Source organism: Bubalus bubalis, chromosome 19 (genome assembly GCF_019923935.1).
Source record: "Bubalus bubalis isolate 160015118507 breed Murrah chromosome 19, NDDB_SH_1, whole genome shotgun sequence".
Taxonomy (NCBI): domain Eukaryota; kingdom Metazoa; phylum Chordata; class Mammalia; order Artiodactyla; family Bovidae; genus Bubalus; species Bubalus bubalis.
Window position 1 is genome coordinate 434,003 of NC_059175.1, and position 20,569 is coordinate 454,571.

The 20,569-nt window shown below is 46.0% G+C and overlaps 1 protein-coding gene across 2 annotated transcripts in view; it reads right to left on the reverse strand.

Annotated features, from left to right (window-relative positions):
• The window catches only part of SLIT3 (slit guidance ligand 3), a 729,759-nt gene that overhangs the window by 178,915 nt on the left and 530,275 nt on the right, over positions 1 to 20,569 (reverse strand). For both annotated transcript variants that reach the window (XM_044932473.2, XM_044932474.2), the window contains exon 6: positions 17,448 to 17,519. In XM_044932473.2, coding sequence (XP_044788408.2) covers positions 17,448 to 17,519 — 72 coding nt within the window. The remainder of the gene's footprint in view (positions 1 to 17,447; positions 17,520 to 20,569) is intronic.

Below are 20,569 nucleotides of genomic sequence, written 5' to 3' on the forward strand. Positions count from 1 at the left end.
TCCAGGGCTTGGTGAATCGCTACCTACAGGCCCATCTAATGCCACCTGCATTTGTGAATACAGTTCTATCCATTTGTTTAGTCACATCTATGGCTGCTTTCAGATTACAGCAGCTTAGTTTCGACAGAGACCATATGGCCTAAAAGCCTAAAATATTTACTAATTGGCTTTTTATAAACCATGTTTGCTGCCCTCTGGCTGCTTGAGAACTGGGCAGTTCTGGTTCTGCCTTCTCCAAAGACTAGCTGTGATAAGTAGGATGTTACGTAACTGCTTGGTGGGAAGAGGGGGTGAGGTTAATGCCTTTGAGGTCTCAAAAACAAAAACTATAAAACAGCGGTAGGAAAGTCCCAGTGGCAAATGGTAGGGCTGGGATTCAAAAGCAAGGAGTCTAGGTGGTTCAGTGGCTAAGACTCCCTTGCTCCCAATGCAGGGGGCATGAGTTCAATCCCTGGTCGGGGCACTAGATACCACATGTGCAACTAAGAGTCTGCATGTGCAACTAAAGGTCCTGCATGCCAGGATGAAGATCAGGATTCTGACGGCTGCAACTAAGACCTGGTGCAGCTGTTAAAAAAAAAAAAAAAAAAAAAAAAAGGCGCCAGCAGAGTTGGTTTCTGGTGCTGCATCTCTTCGGGCAAAAACAAAAGCAAACATAAGCAGGCAGCCTCACCCTAGATCTACGCTTCTCCCTCCCCCTTCCCCCACGATCCTACCTGGAAGCTGGGTTGCAATGCTCCCAGAGCCTGCAATGCTGTGATGGAATCAGAGCCTAGAAGACCTTTTACAAGAGACAGGGTGGGGAGATCCACCTCTGGGTGGTCGTGCAATGAACCTGGACAGTGGTTCTCCAAGTGTGGCTCTGGACTTGCAGCGTCATCTGGGAACTTGTTGCTGCTGCTGCTGCTAAGCCGCTTCAGTCGTGTCTGACTCTGTGCAACCCGAGAGACAGCAGCCCACCAGGCTCCCCTGGCCCTGGGATTCTCCAGGCAAGAATACTGGAGTGGGTTGCCATTTCCTTCTCCAGTGCATGAAAGTGAAAAGTGAAAGTGAAGTCGCTTAGTTGTGCCCGACTTTTAGCGACCCCATGGACTGCAGCCCACCAGGCTCCTCCGTCCATGGGATTTTCCAGGCAAGAGTACTGGAGTGGGGTGCCATTGCCATCTCTGGGAACTTGTTAGAGATGTATATGTTCAGGCCCTGCCCCAGCCTCCTGAATCAGAAACTCTGGGGAAGGCCCAGCTTTGTGTGTTTCAATGACCAAGAGGATTCTTATATAAGCTCCAGTTGTAGAACCAGTGAACTAGGGGAAAGGCTAAGGACAGAGCCTTGACCTGAGTGTGGAGGGCAGCCTGTGGCTGCCCTGGGCCCAAAGGCCTCACGTGTGGACAGCATGAGGGAGCTGGGCCTCTTCCTGTTTAGGAGGAAGTCTAAGTTCTGAAATAGTATGCAGCCCTCAACGGAGGTGGCTGTGATCACTCTTAGAGAGGTTCACTGGTCTCTGCTGGGTGCTAAAATGTGGCTCTCCCAGCATCACGCAAGATAGCAATCTTTGATCTGGAGGAGCTCAGTCCAGCTGCAGCCACACCACCCTGGCAATTTCTTAATAAGGCTGACATTTCCCTCTGTCTCCTCTGATCAGGCCATTGCTTTATCAAGCTGTGCTTTCCTGGCTCTGGGTGTAATCTGCATGTTGTGTGTCCATAATACTATGTAATTGGCTCTAATGCAGCAGTATTAACTGCAAGCATGTACCACATAATTTCAGGATCAGGCATCCACAGTAAGTACCAAGCTTTCTGGGGTGCTCCTGGAAACCCTCCTCTTCCCCTCTGCACAGGTGATCCAGAATTCTAGAGTCAGACAGATCCTCTTGGTAGCTTTGTCCATTCATCTCCTGTCTTGGGGCAGGTTGACTTCTTAAGTCTAGATAAATAAGGTGGCTCCCTCATTAAGGAAGGGCTTGTCTGGTGGCTCAGCAGTAAAGAATCCACCCCTGCAATGCAGGAGCTGCAGGAGACTCAGGTTCGATCCCTTGGTTTGGAAGATCCCCTGAAGGAGGGCATGGCAACCAACTCCAGTATTCTTGTTGGAGAATCTACGGACAGAGGAACCTGGTGGGCTACAGTCCACAGGGTCGTAAAGAGTCAGACAACTGAAGTGACTTAGTATCTATGCACCTACTCCTTAAGGATCCCTAGGAAGAAGAATTTTGGTGGGTCAGCAGCAGCCATAGCTATGGCCACAGGACATCTTTTTTAAGTGACCCTTGAGATTCCTTGACTTGTACTTACCAAGGTGGGAGCCCAGCAGCCAGCACTCTAAGCCCAGAAGATGTAACTACTTCTTACAGGGCCTACATTGAACTCACAGGGACAGGCACAACCAAGGTAGGCAGAATCATTTCCTAAAGAGCAGCTGAGTGCAAACACGTAGAGGATCTAAAGCAGCCTCAGTTTCATCCCTCTCTCCTTGCCTGAGCCAGAAAGAGGAAAGATGTGAGCCCCCTAGAGCCTCCTTTTGTGGCCCTCATGCTACTGGAACCCCTCTGTGCTCTTCATGCCCCATGCCAGCTGTTCAGATATTTCTGCACAGGGTATGGCCACAATGTTTGCACTCACTGGGAGGCACACACTGGGCCTACAGAGGTTGACAGAGGCATTCCCAAGCCTCTCCCCCCAGCCTAGGGTCCCTCTCCAACTGCACTGTCTCAATCACTTTGTTTGTTTCTTTGTTTTCAATTTGTTTTTTGGCTGTGTCATATGGCAGGTGTGATCTTCGTTCCATGACTAGGAATTGAACCTAAGTCCCCTGGATTGGAAGCACAGAGTCTTCACCTCTGGGCCACCAGGAAAGTCCCAGGCTCAGTCATTTTTGAATGAAGCTCCTTAACTGTTTTCCTCCTATCAAGTCTGAACTCGCCTTTCTCCCCCAGCTACCCACTGCTCTGATTTGGCTAGAGGCTCTGGGAAATTCCAGAAATCAAGAAGAATATTATAAAATAACACATCATTTGAAAAATCTAAATTGATGTTACAGATTCTCCCATGAACATTCTGCTTTCCTCCAACGAGCTGGACTAGTAAAGGATATTGCTTTGAGGTGAGCTTCCAAAGATCTTTCAATACAGATGTCCACAGTAACAGCAATACTGATGTTACTGATCATGTTTTTGCTCTGTGCACACATTATCTCATTTAATTCTCCCAACAATCTGAGATCCTCTTGCCATTTCCATTTTGGATCCTAAAAAGATCAGTGAACTCTGCCTGATCATGTAAGTATGGAGTTGTGGAGCCAATATTCAAATCCAGGAAAGCATCACACCAGACCAGACTGTATTTTTCATCATTACACAAAACTGCCTCTTACAGGATTGTCTTCGACAGACAGCAGCCACCCAATTTCCCCTGCTGTCCCGAGGAGGAGATGAATCACACGTGTTAGTGGTAAACTCAGTCCTTCCTGGCTTCAATGTGGCAGGGACCCTGGTGTTTGACTCGCTATCAAGCCTGCTCATAGCAACAGCATTGCCTAACTCTCCTCTGGTCCAAGGAAGACGGTAGTAGGGGCTTCAGAGTGCGTCTGCACGCGTGCTAAGTTGCTTCAGTCGTGTCCGACTCTTTGCAATCTTATGGACCATACCTTGCCAGGCTCCTCTGTCCATGGGATTCTTTAGGCAAAAGTACTGGAGTGGGTTGCCATTTTCTTCTCCGGGGGATCTTCCCGACCCAGGGATCAAACCTGCGTCTCCTGCATTGGCAGGCATGTTCTTTACCACTAGCACCACTTGGGAAGCCCAGAGGCTACAGAGAAGAGAGGAGAATCATGGCCCAACACCTTCCAAGACTCAGGCTTGGCTGACAAGTCTAAGTGTTGCCAAAAGTCACCCTGACTGTTGGATTGGCTAATAGAGATTTTTCAGAGCACCCTGAAGAACCAAGAATCCAGTCTTGCTCCTTGAGCCAAGCTCATCCTTGGTCTGCTAGGAGCAGACAAGGAGTCTCTGAGGGCAGATGGGGCAGGAGGAATGAGAGATGGAGGGAGAGAGAAGAGGGATGAGGGTAAGAAGCTATCTTGCTTATGGTACCTCCTCTCCTGGACTATCCTGGGTGCTGCCTATTAGTGACTTCCTTCATCTCCCTGCGGACCGTTTAAATTAAAGCTCATAACCATTGTGTGGGCATATAATGAAAACAACTGATGCTGCACTGATTAGTCCATTACTCTCAACTGTTAGAAAACATAATGACCTCACAAGGGGCCTTATTCACTGACGTATAGCAGTCGGGCTCTCATTTGACACCTCAAATTAGCAGCCAAAGCAATAACAGCTGGGGTTTTTGTCTCAATATTTGTACCCGACTCTAAAGTGATTTGGCACCGGGTGAGTGTTATTTTTAAACACAGAGCTCTCACCGCCAAGTAACATTTTAAATGGTCTCCAGGTGTCATGTAAAACCTACAAAAATAAATAAAAACAATCAGCTTCCAATTAGGGCTTTTGATGATAGGGGTTCCTGAACAAAAGGGCTTGTCTTTGTTTCTGGCTTCATTATATATTCATGTTATGGCAGCAGAAACTCATCTCCTTCTACCCAGCGGAGCCTCGGTGTTAAAAGGAAGAAAAAGATGCCAGTAAAATAAATAGAAAAAGTGGAAGAGCAAAAGAGAAAGATGAGTCTTCGAATCCCACCACTGCTCAGTCAGATGCTGGTGGTATAAGTAATCAGGATGCTCCAGTGTTTTTGGTCCCTGAATTCTGAAGAACTCCTTACTCATTTATTGAGATCACCACAGATCCTGCCTAGTGGTGATGCAGAATGATTCAACTGCTTCCCAGTGACCTACTGAATTGTAAAATGTGCCTTAAACGACCCTGGGAATGAGATGGCCCTAGTCCCCTAATTCTATTTCATCATCTATAAACTGGGAACCGGGACCATTAATCTTGTCTACTACATTATTTAGAAACACCACAGTTTCCAGTGTGCAAGATATCTGTGGGGGGTGAAGAAATGACCTCCAACTTACATAACTGGACAGGTGAGTTTGTAGCTGAGAAGGAGAGAAGCAGACAATTCCACCTCAGCTGCATTTGAGCAGGGACAGGAAGAAGGGGCAAAGCCTTCAACATCTATGAATGTGTACAGTAAGAGACATGTACACTCAGAGAAAGCAGAGGGCGCATCTGGTTTACCCCTCCTGCCTGCTCCCCACCCCCACCCCCGGCGCTGTGTAGGCAGGACCTAGCTCTGTGTTTGGCACCAAAAAGGACTCAAGTATTTACTGAAGGAATGGATGAGTTTCCAAATGCGAAGGATCATGCTTTTAGCATCTTTTGATAAAAAAATAAATCTCCACTCTAAACAGCCTTCTGGGCTGATCCCAGAGTACAAAGTTAGCTGCCTACAGGAGCAAGGCTTGACATCGGAGGAAGGGGACTGTACGGGACCGTGGTAAACACAACTTTTCTACCCAGGGCCATCACTTCTCATTTCCAAGGACTGCTGCCATGCTGGAAAGTGGGTGCAGTGCTGCCAGTAAGCCAGCCATCTAGAATTTGTATATGAAATCTCCTTATTCGTTGGTCCATATTGATGACTAACTCTCCTTAAGGAACAAAAGTCACAAATGAAACATACCTGGGGGCTGGGTTTGGCTTGCAGGGGCCAGTTTTCAGTCTCTGAACCAAACAGATTACTTCAACAATTTTAATCAAACATATATATTTAACACCTAAAGATCACATATGGGCTATATAAATCAATCAATCTATCAATGTATTTTAACGGCATCATGGTACTGTGTGATTAAAGCCTTCTTCCTATACTGCATTTCCTGTAGGGCAGTCACTAGCTAAGACACACTCCAGGAACCTACTATTTTGAAACCAACTATCTTTAAATGGTTGAAACTTATTCAATGCTCCCCCCTCCACCCACCGCTATCCTCACTGAGGATAATGTACACTGTGAGCTATTTGGGCTCAAAGATGGGTAGGGGTCGCTGATGCTGACTCACAGGGCCCTGGGCATGCCTGCTAGCTGGGATCATAATGCAGAATTTGATGTCTCCCCAGGCTGCCTCTGACCAGGGTGGTCATCTCCCAAGCACTGGCTGTAGGACTGGAAGACTCTAGAAAGGGAGGGTGTGGTCCCCATGTTGAAGGTAAAATGTTTCCTCTGGCAAAATGCTGGAGATTAAGGGATGATGGGATGGACAGGACATACTGGCTGGCTCCACCAATTTTTGTTTCCTGCCTGCTAAAATAGAGAAAGGGCTTCTTGGATAGATGGCAACACACTGCATCAGATAAGAGTCAACAGACCCATTTTCTGGCCTGGTTCTTCTGTGAAACTTTCTCATGGCTGTGGGCAAGCTGCTTAACCATTCTGGGGTGTTTTCCCCGGCCCCCCCCCCCACCCCCATCTTCAAATGAAGTGGTAGGACCAGCTGACCTCCAGGGTCTTTGCAGCCTACAGTTCCACTCTCCAATTTACTTCAGCTGATTCTGAGTCTACAATGGTATTTCTGGAATGGGAATAGATTTCTAGAAGGCAGTGGGAAGGACTGTGGATACCCAGAACTGTCCAGATCTGCCTAAAGACAGGACATCTGGCCAAACTCTGAAAGTCACAACCAGCCCCCACTGTGCAGCATTTGAAAACACATAGTTGCACGGGTTGGGGCAGAGGTGTTGGTTCCTTTTCTCTCTCTCTCTCTATGCAGATACCGAGCTCAACTTTTGCAGGGTTAATGGGCTTGCCTGTCACATCTCCACTTACATATGGAGCAGGGATGGGTCTGGAGTGATTTTCCTATCCAGTTGACTTTGCGGAAGTCACTTGAAGAGTGGAGAGAAGAGAATAATTGGGATCCAGGAAGTAATTCATGCAGAGAGGGTTTTGCTTTGGTGGGAGTCAGTTTTCATAACCATACTCCTGGGTTTCAGTGAAAATGGGTCTTTTGGGGGTATAAGATCCAGATGTTTAAATTAAGAACCAGCAAGGGCAGAATGGGGGCGGGGGGTGGGGGAAGAGGGAAGTGGTAGATATTTCAAAGTATCTAGCTTCAGAAACGGAGAAGGCAATGGCACCCCACTCCAGTACTCTTGCCTGGAAAATCCCATGGATGGAGGAGCCTGGTGGGCTGCCATCTATGGGGTCGCACAGAGTCGGACACGACTGAAGCGACTTAGCAGCAGCAGCAGCAGCAGCTTCAGAAAATACACCGTTTAACCATTCTGCTTATTAATGGATGTGAAATGGCTCCAGGGGGTTGAGTCAGGCAGGCAGGAAAACATGCATGGTGGGAGCTATGGAGATCTGCAGAGGGCATGCTCTGTCCAAATGCAGTCCTTGCCACTCAGCTTCAAGCCTGCACTCTTCGATAAGGTAGCCACAAGCTAAATTTGGCAATTTAAATTGAAATCAAGGAAAATCAAGTGAAGCTAAACACTTAGCTTCTCGGTTGCACTAGCCACATTGCAAGTGCTCAAGAGTCACATGTGGCTAGTGGCTACCTACTGGACAGCTCAGATATGAAGCAATTCTTTCATCACAGAGGGTCCTTTAGGGGACAATGCTGCTTCAGACCATCACAGCCACATGTCCACCCAGGGTGGAATCAGCTTCTAAATATTCAAGGGAAATTGAAATTATTTCAATAAAATTACCCAAGATTTAAGTGTTGGGAACTAATTCCATTTTTCTTTAAACATTGGAAAGACCAAAAAAAAAAAAAAAAAAAAGAAGAAGAAAAAATAAGAAGAAAGCTCACATTAGCAGGTCTGATTCAACCGATGAATAAAATAGAGCTGATAGGTGGGATCCTTAAAAGACAATGGGTGCTCCAGAGCTTTTCTACAGTGAATCCAAATCTGGTCTTAGAGAAATAGGACCATTATTCCCTCCATCCCCGCTCCTCGCCATCCCTTACTCGTAAGTGCCTTCAAAAATAGGAAACAAAAGCTCAGGACAAGGGAAAAACTGAGAGAGAGCTCTGATTCTCCACTACTCTGTGTCCTTGTCTTCTCCATGCCCTCCTCCCCTCCACAAACTGACAGGAGGGATCAATTTCCTGCTTGGCTCTTAGAACCCCGTTCTGTAGAGTAACGGACCCTCAGCCACAGGGAAGCCAAGCCATCCAATATTTTTCACACCCTGGGTGGAAGTGGTAGCATCAGTCATAGGCAAGTTCAACTCTACAAGGGGACTCAAAAGCTGATAAGCGGAAAGATACTAAAGATGCTCAAACACTGGCTACCAAAGCCACTGTTGGTAGCTGGGACATGGAGGAAGCTCAGAGTCTGAGCATCCACATGGGAGCACCTTTTCAAGACAGAGGCAAAGCTCTGTTTGGGGAGAGAACTGACTCCTAAGTATATCTGGCAGCTCTGAGGCATTCCCCCACCAGCCACTTGCTACTGAGAGAAAAGCCTCTGGAATCTTTTTTCAAAAATGCAAAGGTATTTTCCCATTTTGTTTTAGATGGGACAAAGCAAACCAAAAGGCTGCTCCCAAACTTGGTTTGTCAAACCAGAATTTCAGCTCCAAGACCTGGTGGCTGCATTATACAGGGACATAGAGACTGTTCTCACTCCCCAAGGACAGAGAGACTTCCGTTACCGGATTCCACTGAAGTGCTGCTCACAGGAGATGCTGACACTGGGGGTCCTGCTGACTCAGAACCTCCGTGGGTAAAGAATGGCTCAATGATCTTCACTATAGACTCTTACCTCAGGAACGAACACCATGACACTTTAAATTCAGACACTAGACTAGCCTTTAGTGAACAGGAAAATGAAGTAAAGTGGAAACCACAAGAACTCCTCAGATTCTGGTTACTTGGACTGCTAAAGTGCTGTTTATTTAAATGGAAAATATCTCTACATTTCAAAGAAAGGGTCAGTTTTTCCTTAGTCTTATGTTCTCAAAACCAAGCTTGTCATTTTCAGAGCTTGACTATGATCCAGGTCCCCGGCTGGGTGAAGTGCATTTATGGGAAACCCAGTTCCCTTCCTAATACCCTGGGGGTTGAATAGAAGTTACCAATGTTTTCATCAGGGTACAGTTTTAATCCTGATTGCCTCCTCAAATCACAATTTGCAGCACAATACCAAAAAATCATATTCCGGAGATATTTTAAGACTTTGATTAAGTGATGACAGTTCCATATTCAAAGCTATGTCATGACTAAACACCCTGATTCCTAAGGCTGTTGAAACAAGCGCTTGCATCTCCCAGAGAAACCCAGGTGAAATAGTTTGCAAATAAATGAAAATGAATCTTGTCTCTGTTAGAAAGCACCAATTTTCACTGTGGCTCTAATTTTGTTCATTAGGAAAAAGAAAAAAAAAAAGGGGGGGGGGACCCACTTAGCTAAAGGAATAGAAAACCAAAGGTAATGTGAGAAATGTGTGCTGTTTCAGAAAAAAATACTATTGAACACACTGTTCAACATCTAAAATAATTCTGGGACAACCACAGTCTTAGTTCCGTTCAGGACACAGGTAAAACAGAGACTCTAGAGACTGGGGTGGGGTAAGCTTCAAATTCAGTTAATTACAACTGGCCCTCTGCATCCGTGGGTGATGCATTTGGGGTTTAACCAACAGCATACTGATCCGAGGGGATCTGGGATCCACAGGATAAGGCACCAGGGGATACAGACAGCTGACTGTAATTTCAACTCAATTTGATTCCATGAACTTTAACTGACCACCAGGCTTGTGCAAGGCAGTGAACAGTATAGGAATACTCTCCAACTATGATTTTTATGAGTGTCCTGACGGGGTATCTGTTAGACACACACCTGAGGTTATCTCCTTTAATCCCTAGCCTAAGGATTGGTATTAATGCTTCTCTTTTGAAAGGAAATGAAGCCCAAACCACTCAACTTAGTGGAGCTGATTTGGCAACCAGTCCCGTGGGAGGACTGAAATGCCCCCCCACCCCCAACCCCAGAAGAGCAGCCTTTTCCTCCCGCCTCCTTGTCTGGGCAGTCTCATGTAATGGGATGTGGTGCTGAATAAAGTGATGTCATAGGTTCGGATCTGAGCACCCTAGGAGTCGACCTCTCAAAAAGAAAGTCTGCAGTTCCTGAATTATTCTGGGCTACAGAGAATAACCTCACTAATGCACATAACTGTTTCTCTTGTATGTGTGCTCTGGGATGTATTTTTTAACTCTAATTTCTTGTGTGTAGCAGAACAATTAAGTGCAGGGGATTTGATACTGGAAGAGTAATTCCCTTCTTGTACTTGTTCACATCACCCTGGGACAAGTTGTTCAACTTCTCTAAGCCTCAGTTTCCTCACTGGTAAAATGAGGAGATTACCAAGATCTACCTTGGAAGGCTGTAGAGAGGAGTTATGTAAGATGCTGCATTATAATGTTTTATCACAGTGCCTGGAAGGTAGCAGGTGTTAGAACATGGAGACTATCATGGTAATTATAGCAGCTATAATGCCTAATAATTCCTATGCTATCCTTTCATTATACAATGCATCAGCATATTATTATTATTCATTAATCAGAGCATCTGGTTCCACACCCAGAGGAAGCTCACTGGAAGTGGAGGACATACCACCTCTTGCATTAAGCTCTGGGTTTTCGGAATTGGACCAACCATGTCCATAGAGGTCCCAACACCCAGTGCCCAGCACCCCTCGGCCAGGACCACCACCCTCTGCTAGGAGAGTGAGCACATCCTGATCTGAGTATCAGGACTACTGTCCATTTCTTTTACTGTCTTCTTCTTATATCAAAAAAGGACTTTCTTTCTGTATCTACAAGTAGGGCTCAGGGTCGGGCCACGTCATATTTGCCCAGAGATGGCTGAATTAGAACTGCACTAAAAGTCTAGTTAATTCCCATCATTGCATTAACTCTTTTCTTTAAAGGGAGCTCATTACCCAGGCTAAAAGACTCTCTTTTCTCTAACGGGAGCTCATTACCTGGGCTGACGCTGGGCTCTAGGGAACAAGGAATAGAGTGGGAGGTTTTCCTCTCTTGCTTCTCATGCTATGTTCGCATGTGCACGCTAGGTTGCTTCAGTCGTGTCCAGCTCTTTGCGACCCTATGGACTGTCGTCCACCAGGCTCTTCTGTCCATGGGATTCTCCAGGCAAGAACACTGGAGTGGATTGCCACGTGTTCCTCCGGGGATATTCCCGATCCAGGGACTGAACTCGTATCTCTTATGGCTCCTGCATTGGCAGGCACTTTACCACTAGTGCCACCTGAGAAGCCTGTATAAACCCAGTTACAACTGCTTTACAATCAAAGGGAGTCTGGAAGCAAGTTCAACTCCTGAGAAGAACTTCCCGGCAGATGAGGCATGAGGCATCCCAGGTGGCTTCCAAGGCGCCCTTGTTCAGTCTGGGAGTCCTGGACTCCCCATCACTTACTTTGTCTGTGCTTGTCTGATCAACAGTTCTGATAAGCTCTCACCTTTAGTTTGATCCACTAAAGCACCTGCTCATTTAAAGCTTTACTGTCCTTGGCATCTGGCACAATGCTGGCACATATCCTTGCTTTTTGGATGGATTAAAGCAGGGGCTGTCTGGGCTGGTAGGTAACTGAAATGGGGGGAGGTCAACAGGAAAGTGGAGGCTATACACACCCCATCTAAGGAGGGTATGTGCTTTTCAGTCTCAACTGATTGTCACAATGCAGATGTCCAGGCCAGAGTTGCCAATGCTTCTGCTTCACTGAAGTCCAAAGCTGGAATTCTGGACGTTTACAAAAAATCGCATCAATTTTCAATATGAAATGCTAATTTAAAATGCTAAAAACACTCTTAGGATGAAAAAGAAAACCTCATTTGTGACCAAAATGTAGTCTGTCATCTAGTTTGCAACCTTTGGTTTCAAGAGAGTTGATTAGCAGATTGTGGAAGGGCAAACTTCAGTCCATGATAGAATCAAAGAATGATTCTGCTTTCAGCTCTGCTAAATGGGGCTTCCCTGGTGGCTTGGATGGTAAAGAATCTGCCTGCAATGCAGGAGACCCAGGTTTGATCCCTGGGTTAGGAAGATTCCCCTGGATAAGGAAATGGCAACCCACTCAAACATTCTTGCCTGGAGACTTCCATGGACAGAGAAGACTATAGTCCATGTGGTCACAAAGAGTCAGATATGACTGAGCGACTAATACTTTTACTTTTCACTTCAATCTGCTACATAATATAAAACATTTAATGATAGGTTTTGAAAAGACAACTGTGCTTAGGATCCCCAGACTTATCAGAGGATTTCTTCTGTATAGCTGAATTGCTTAGGGGTGCCTACTGTGAGCAAAGAACATGGAATCAGGGGTCCGGAGACCCAGGTTCTAGTCCTTTGCTACTGCTAACTTTCTGTTGCCCTGGACAAGCCAAGGTGAGGGCTAGGACTAGGGGGAGGGAAGTGGGGCACCCAAGGTAAAAATGTTAGAAGGCATGGGCCTCACTCTAGTCCTGACCCTGCTCTCCGCCTCCCCGTGCCTTATCTCAACAGTAAGAGGTCATCCTGGAGACACCGAAGGTCTTTGCAGAGCCAGCCTATGATGATATCACTGAACTTCCAAAATTGGTAAGTGACAGAAAGGCGAGCAAGGCTTTCAAGACAGCACACACTGGTTATCGAAAGACGTGTCTGATCGATGTGAGATTTGGCCAGTACAATTGCTTTATCAAGGGCAGACCACTCACTGAAAGTGTCTTGGGGATGCGTTCCTAGCATTTTGGCAGCATATCTACCAAACTTCTGATCTCCTACGTTTGTCTTCTGGCTAGGAGACAATGCCTAAGAATCTTTCCTCCCACAATACTATTGAAAAAAAAATTTAAATATTTGATTAGCTACGTTGGTTTTTGTTTCATTTTCCCCTACTCATTTTTTTTGCCATTCAATATTTTTTCTGATTTTTTTTTTTTTTTTATATAAGATGGCATGTAGGGCAGAGAGGAGCCTGGTACAACTGGTGACATGCCTGGCTGTCCTCAACCTAGCTGGCGGGGTCTAGAAACCCAGGCTCAGAGTCCCTCCAGAAATGATTCCTGGCCAGCCAGGGAAACGCAGTCTTGGCATATTCGACCATGGTTTACACATGCCTTACCTAGAGAAAACCAAAAACCGAGGACGTGAACGGCCAAGTGTACAAACCCGCAGAAATTAGCAGTCTATGATTTGGATAACAGAAGGGCGTCTAAAGGCGAAGTAACAGAAAGTGAGGTCCCTCAACTAAGAAACGGAGCAGCAGCGAGTGCCAAAATTGATTGGTGACGCCCAGCAGTGAGGAGAAGTTGTCTCTGGGACTCAAATGTAAGTCAGTGAAAGAGCAGGATGGTTTTTTTCCCCTGTGAAGTTGAGTTACCTTCAGCTTTATGGGGACCCATCCCTGGGTAAAGGGAATGACAATCTCAGAAGCTGTGGGAGGCTCCGGAGTTCTCCTCAGCAGGACCCTGAGGCCCTGGGAGCTCCCCAAGACCAGCTCTCGGGGCCAGTTCAGACCACCGAGGCACACGCTGGCCCTGCCTCAGCGGGCCAACACCTGAGAGCCGTAGTAACACATATTCTGCTGCTTGCCAGTTAGGCAGTTACTTGGCTTCTCGGAAATAGGTATCCTCTGTGAAAAAGAAGGCGACAGTGTTTCACGGAGGGTGGTGAGAATGCAGAGAGAGAATGGATATAAAAGCACCACTTTCAGTGCTGGTCCCAGGTGGCTCAGCAGTAAAGAATCCACCTGCCAGTGCAGGAGACGTGGGTTCGATCTCTGGGTCAGGAAGATCCCCTGGAGAAGGAAATGGTGACCCACTGTGGTATTCGTGCCTGGAGAATCCCATGGACAGAGGAGCCTGGCGGGCTACAGTCCATGGGTCGCACAGAGTAGGACACAACTGAGCGACTCAACCACAACCAGCAGTAACCACGCGCCGAACGCCAGCTATCATCACTTGCCTTAGGGTTCCTTCTCTGGAGTCTTGCCCGTACTACGCGTTCCTTCTCCATCCCCTTCCTGGCTGCCTGAGAAGGAGAGGCTGGTGGCTCTCTTCCTTCGTGTACCATACTCTGCGCTGAACATCCCCCATTGGGCATGAGTCAAAAATGAGGCTGAGGTGGACAGATTTCAGTCTTTCCAAAAGCTTGTACAGTTCCTTACTCCTCACCGCTAGGGGTTCCTGCCTAGACTCACCCTTTATGTTCAGTGCTTGCAACCTCAGCCTGGATGGAAAGAAGTTTTATGGCATTTCCATCCACAGAAAGGATGGAATAATAGGGTGATCCTGTGTGAAATACTTTCAATACTAGTTTTTGTCCCTAAACTTGAGTTAATTTTAAGAGAGATTTCTTTGAGGTAATGGGGACTCTTTCCTTATTTTATACTTTATTCTGCCTCACGTTGGAGAGAAAACATACACAAAATACTATATCTCGTCTTCTTTTTTTTCCCCACACCACGTGGCATGTGGAAACTTCTTTCCCCAACCAGGGATTGAACCCATGGCCCACGCAGTGGAAGTGCAGAGTCTTAATCACTAGACTGCCAGGGAAGTCTCTATACTTTGTCTTCTTGATTTGCAGGCTTTAAAAGCTTTAGATATGTAGAGAAGGCCTTTGTGGGGAGGGTGTGTTTTGCATTTCCCTCCCCCTCCCCCTGATGTCTCGGTCTCTCTCTGAAGGATTTATATGATGCCCTCACTTAGCTCCTATTTATTATTAATACTTCATTGTCAAGTTTCTTTATAGTGCCTAAGTTGTGATTACAGAGAAATATTATAAAATGTCAATGTGAAGATGAGATTTGGAAGGTCTGGGGGTGGGGCAGAGAGGGTCTTTAAATGGAGATGTCAGCTCCAGCCAATTTCAGTATGCTCACCATGAAGATGGATGGTTCCAAAGCTGTGTGCCTCTGCTGGAAATTAAAAACCCATGGAATACCTGATTATGATTAATTTTAAGTACTTAGCCATGTGAAGCCAAATGAGAGTGTCTTTAAAACAAAGCTATTGATCTAGCTTTGTTTAGAATTGAGAAGATAAACTAATCAGATCCTTTGAGCTCTTTACAATGATGGGGAGAGAGAACTTTTTTTTTTTTCATAGTGAGTTTTTAAGCTTCAAGTTGTGGTGTATCTGGATAAAAAAATATATATACATCATGAATATTATATATATATATATGTGTGTGTATATATATATATATATATATATATATATATATATAAAATCAGAGTAGACAGGACAGTTCAATTCTGTCCTGGACAGGGGTTTGATGGCGATGAGGGCATGGTGGGAAGAAAGTTAGGGAAGTGGAGGGGACCCCAGGTGACTCAGATGGTAAAGGATCTGCCTGCAATTCAGGAGACCTGGATTTGACCCCTGGGTTGGGAAGATCCCCTGGAGAAGGGAACGGCTACCCACTCCAGTATTCTTGCCTGGAGAATTCCATGGACAGAGGAGCCTGGTGGGCTACAGTCCGTGGGGTCGCAAAGAGTCAGACACGACTGAGTGACTACTAGAAATCCTATGTAGTATAGAGGGCATCTCTTAAAGTTAAGGAAACAGAGAGGTAGAATAACTTGGCCAAAGGGACACCACACCCAGGACTCCACACCCAGGGGTGTCTGACTAAAGCTTCTCACTCCCCCCAGACAGCATTCCTGGTGAGGCAAGACGACACCCCGCCAAGCCGAGAGCACTGATATGTGGACTGTCAGGTCATCACAGCTGTTTTGTGGCAGCTAGCGACTTCCATTTCTTGGTCCCTTCCCAGGGAATTTTCTCATCCTTCTCAAGAAGAAGGTGATATGCTCCCAGCAGCCCTTTCTACAGAAGCTTTTTTTTGCAGTCAGGGAAAATCGCGCCTACCCTTCTCAGCTCCAGCCTCTTGATAAGAGGAGTCCCGGGTTACTAAATTTGGGCTGGCATCCTTTCCCAAGCAGACACGCATTTGGTGCTGGTTCCGGGGTCAGAGTTTGGGTGAGGAGAGACCACCCATCTTAGGAATGACAACCTGACCGGCCTCCTGGCTGTGGGTTCTGCCTTTTCTGTATGGGGATTCTCGGCTTTCATCCGATTTCCAGCAGCTTGCAGCATCAGCATCCCCTTGATTTCCAGTGATTCCTCTTGGAATCACCTTCCTTTCACACAGTGTGGACAGGGTGTCTCCAACCCACTGTTGCTGCCTGTGGGGCCAGGTGAAAAGGAAGGTGGGCCTCCCCTTGTGGACAAAGGGACATTTTAATGTACTCATTCATTCATTTGTTTGACATTTATTCATTCTTCTGGAAGTCAGAGATATGTAACCTGGTGACCATGTGATTTTTTTTTTTTTTTAAATTTTCAGGGGAGTGTACCCTGCCCTTATCATTCTGGCTAGAACTGTACCATCAAAATTATTTTTAGAAGCAAGCAATTACAGAAATTGGAAAGGGGAAGTCCCTCCACGATATGGCAAGCACCCCCTTCATTTTCCAAGTGAGAGAAGGGAGGCTGCAAACACAGACGGCACTTGCCCAAGGTCACACGGCTAATTGAGGGGCCACGCTGGGGCTGAATCACACGTCTCCCAGCGCAAGTTCTGCTAGGCTTGGTCACCTTCCTCTTCAGGTTTCCCCAAATCAGAGACAGCTGGAGGTGTAGTTTGGGGTGGGGGAGAATAATCAGAAGGTTTTCTTACACAATCCAATTTTAGTCTGAATGACCCGGGGATGACTCCTAGCTGACTCTCCCCCTGGAAATCAGGTTTCCTTAGCTAGACCCATTTGAAAATCCAGAACACATGAAGACAGCTACACGTTTTCCCTAGACAGGGTATACAAGGTGGTCTTCTGGGGAGGGGTTCATCTCCTCTCATCTTCTCCTTCACCTCCCAGCCCCTGTCACTTTAAGGCTACTGCTTAAAGTTTGGATTTAAACCTGAGATGGGATCCCAGGAGCCACAGCCATGACTGGACTTTACTAGCTGTCTGGCATTCCACCTGGTTCTGTGCCAAGGTCCCTTTCTGATTCTGGGTGATTCCAGCCTCGACCCCACAGCGCTAGCTCTTCCTCATCTCCCAGACCTGTAACCTGCTCTCTAAGCCCACACTCAGATGCTCCCTGAATGCTCCGGCAGGCACTGGGGGTCTACTCTAGCCCATCTGTTTCACCCAGCAACAAATATCGTGGGAGCATCGGGGGAGAAAGGACTCAATCGAGACTTAATTAACAGGAACCCCAGTTTGTGGGAGGTGAGAAATCACACTTTGCTGCCCGCAAACACTTTGACCAAGGTGAGCTGGAGGGATCTCCCAGTTCCCAATTTTAATAGCACTGCAGCAAAAGACACAGAAACGCATCCACACGGACCCCTGGGCACACACACTCCCCCTGTCTCTTCCTCACCCGGACGGACACTCACACACACACACACACATACACACACACGCACACCAGGCAGCGATCGCAGAATCAACTCACAGGATCTCCAAGTCACGCAGCGCTCGGAAGGCTCCATCTTCAATGCAGCTGATGTGGTTGTTGTCCAGTTGCCTGTGGAAAAGCAAGGGGAGAGCATGAAGGGCTGAGCGGGGGCCGTGCGTGAGCCTGCCGGGCGTCCCCGGTCCCCGAGCACTGGCCCCTCCACCCTCGCGGCTCTGCTCGCCCGCCAGGAGCTCGTGCAGAGCCAGCCTGTCTGCCACGCTGCTGTCTCTCCTCTCTGACTGTCTGAGGGAACTACACAGACGAGCGCACCAAAGGCTGTCAGGTCTCAGTAAATATTAATTGCGCATTTTTTTTTTTAGGCAGAAGGGAGTAATTTCATTACATTAGGGCATCCAATCCATTACGAGCTCTTACCGTCATGTCACTGAAACAATTTCATTAAGCTAAAGGCCTGTAAATCATTGGAGGTCACTGCTCTGCCCTCGGTGACCTCCCAGAATGCTTTCTTCCCCCTCGCTCCCTCTCTCTGTCTCCCTTTTACTGGAAGTTGCAGTCTTCCGCTCTGACACAGTGCTAAATCTTTAGGCTTTATCTGCCCAAGAGCAGTGAGGGTGCATGGGGAATATACCAATTCCAAATTAGACTCAACTAATCTAATTTTATAGTCTTTTTATTATTCTAAGCACCAAATGTCTGTGGTGGTTTGATGCCTCTGTGCTTTGTTATGGGGCCCATCTGGTAGGTCATTCTATTGAAGCAGCCTCTGACTAAATACAGATTCCCTCAAACTGCATCAAGCATCATCGACATTAAAGAAACTCATTGATGGAAGCGTTCCTGATGGGGGGAAAAAAGGACTATCGTTATCGCTTTAAAGATGTACCACTTAAATTTAAATTGGGGAGAATTAAATGCACCTATTTTGGGACTTTTTTTCTTATTTCCCTTTCCATCTTTTGAGCATGAAAATCCTGTCTTTTAAAAAGACGCCTTGACTAATATACATTCCAGTTGGGGACTAAGGTTATTCTAGTTGAGTGATAACAAATAGATACTGCTATCTCAAATCAAAATATGCCTGATGTGTAAGTCAGGAGATTGATCATGACCACACCTCAACTTAAATATCATCTATTATATATATTAAAAAACTCATTTAATTAAAAACTATTTTATACAGAAAATAGTGATTATCACCATACTGTCTTAAATTTTGTGTGTGGAACACACCACGGTCTTTGGAGGAGGAGGAGCAGTAGAAAGAAGTATAGCTGAAGTGACAAATTCTTGTCTAGACTCCTATTTCTTTCTTTTGTCTCAGACAGAATCAGTCCTCTCAGGTGGAGGGTTCTCCGGCTGCTGGAATTTACACCTGAAACTTGAGTTTGTCTTGCACCAAGACAACTCTCTGCAGAAGATATGTCAGAGCTGCCTTTGGTAGCCCACTTGGAGTGTTTTATATTCTGCTGAAGGAAGGTGGAATTACAATTATAATCCTGTTATCATTGAAAAAAATATATAGATGTAGGATTGCATAAATGCACATGAATGAAATATGTACAATCAAAGTGATGGAGTGCATCAGAGCAGATGGGCTCTGCTGCGGTCCCATGGGGAATTGAGTCATCTCAAAAGACGCTCACGATATAACACACTAGGCATTTAGAATGAAAGAAGCAGCAAGAAATGGGCGTCTCAAGAAGCAGAACCACTCCGTAAGTTGATGAATTCCACATCTAGCGTTCAAAGTCCTTGCTGACGCCAACTCACGCTTTATCTCTGAGTAGTTCCTGCTACCCCAGGTTCTTCCCGAGCCTTTCTTAACGCGAGTTTAGAGAGTGGCCTTTTTGTAGATTTCCCGTAAGTGTTGGAGCCACTGATTCCCCGCAGAAGTTCTATTAAGGCAGTCTAGTACTACTGTCCAACTTCTAGATTTATCATCTATTTAAGGGTCGATGAATCAACAACTCCTGCCCTGCTACAAGGCCACCAAACCTTACCAAGCAGAAATGCAGTGGAGTTGGCATTTGGCTCCCAGAAATTGTTCAATGAACGTGCTGAATTCGGCAAAAACGGGACCATCCACCTAAGTAGAAAAGTCTCTAAATCATCAAATTGGGAAGTCTGGGGTAGTGCAGAGAGATGGCCATTGTGTGGTGCACCTGCTTTTGTACAGACATGTTAGAGAGATCCTGGCTATTAGAATATTGTTTATTTGCTGGATTTTGGAAGCATTTTCTATTCCTTTTCTTTACAAGAGTGCCAGAAACCAACCAGAATACTCTAAATGTACAGCATTTTACATGGAAAGAATGTAATGTTCAGGGGAGGAAAAAACTCATAGAACGGAGGAAAAAAGAGAAGTGGTTGAATGAAATGAGAAAGGGTAGAGGGAAAGGATATGTGCAAAAGATTTTGAAAAACCACTACTCAGTCTCCCATCAGGGTTCTGCCGCTCAGGATACAGAGCAGTGGCGACCAAGAGTTGCTGAGAGCGCCCTGCTCATTTTAAGGCTAAAAGCAGAGATGTCTAGTACGCTATCAATTACGTGCTGTTTAAATAGTTTTCAGTGGGTGGCACAAGTCGACACCTTGTTGTGTATTAGTAATGGGGAAAACTGAACTTTAATATAAGCATCTCTGTGGGTGTATTTTATAGAGTGTCTTGGAAGCCATGAAATGTATCAAAATTTAAAATATTTATGCTGAAATGTGCTTTTCTAGAAGACATTTATTATAATCTAGATTGTCTCCTTTCATTCTAGTCACAGATAAACAGTATCCCCGCCTTGGTAGTAAAGAGTTCTTCCCAAGATGTCTTGTTCATTTTGAAAGTCTACGGGGTAAATGCCTGCGAGGGTCTTGTCAGGCAAATGTAAACCCGAGTTATTCACTTCCCAACAATCACATCTGCATGGCACTGAGCCTCAGAGTGTTCATGATACGCGCGTTAATTATCTGCAATCAATTCTTATATTTCCTGCAAATAAGCTAGATCCCTAAAACAAAGTAAACACACACTCGGTCCCGACAAGGTGTCATTTTCTTTCTAAATTACATCTCAGACACACACAACTTAGTCCTGAAGCACAGAAGGGAGGTGAAATACACGCAAATGTAGCATCTTTCTGTGGGTATTGGGAGAGAAGTGAAATTAG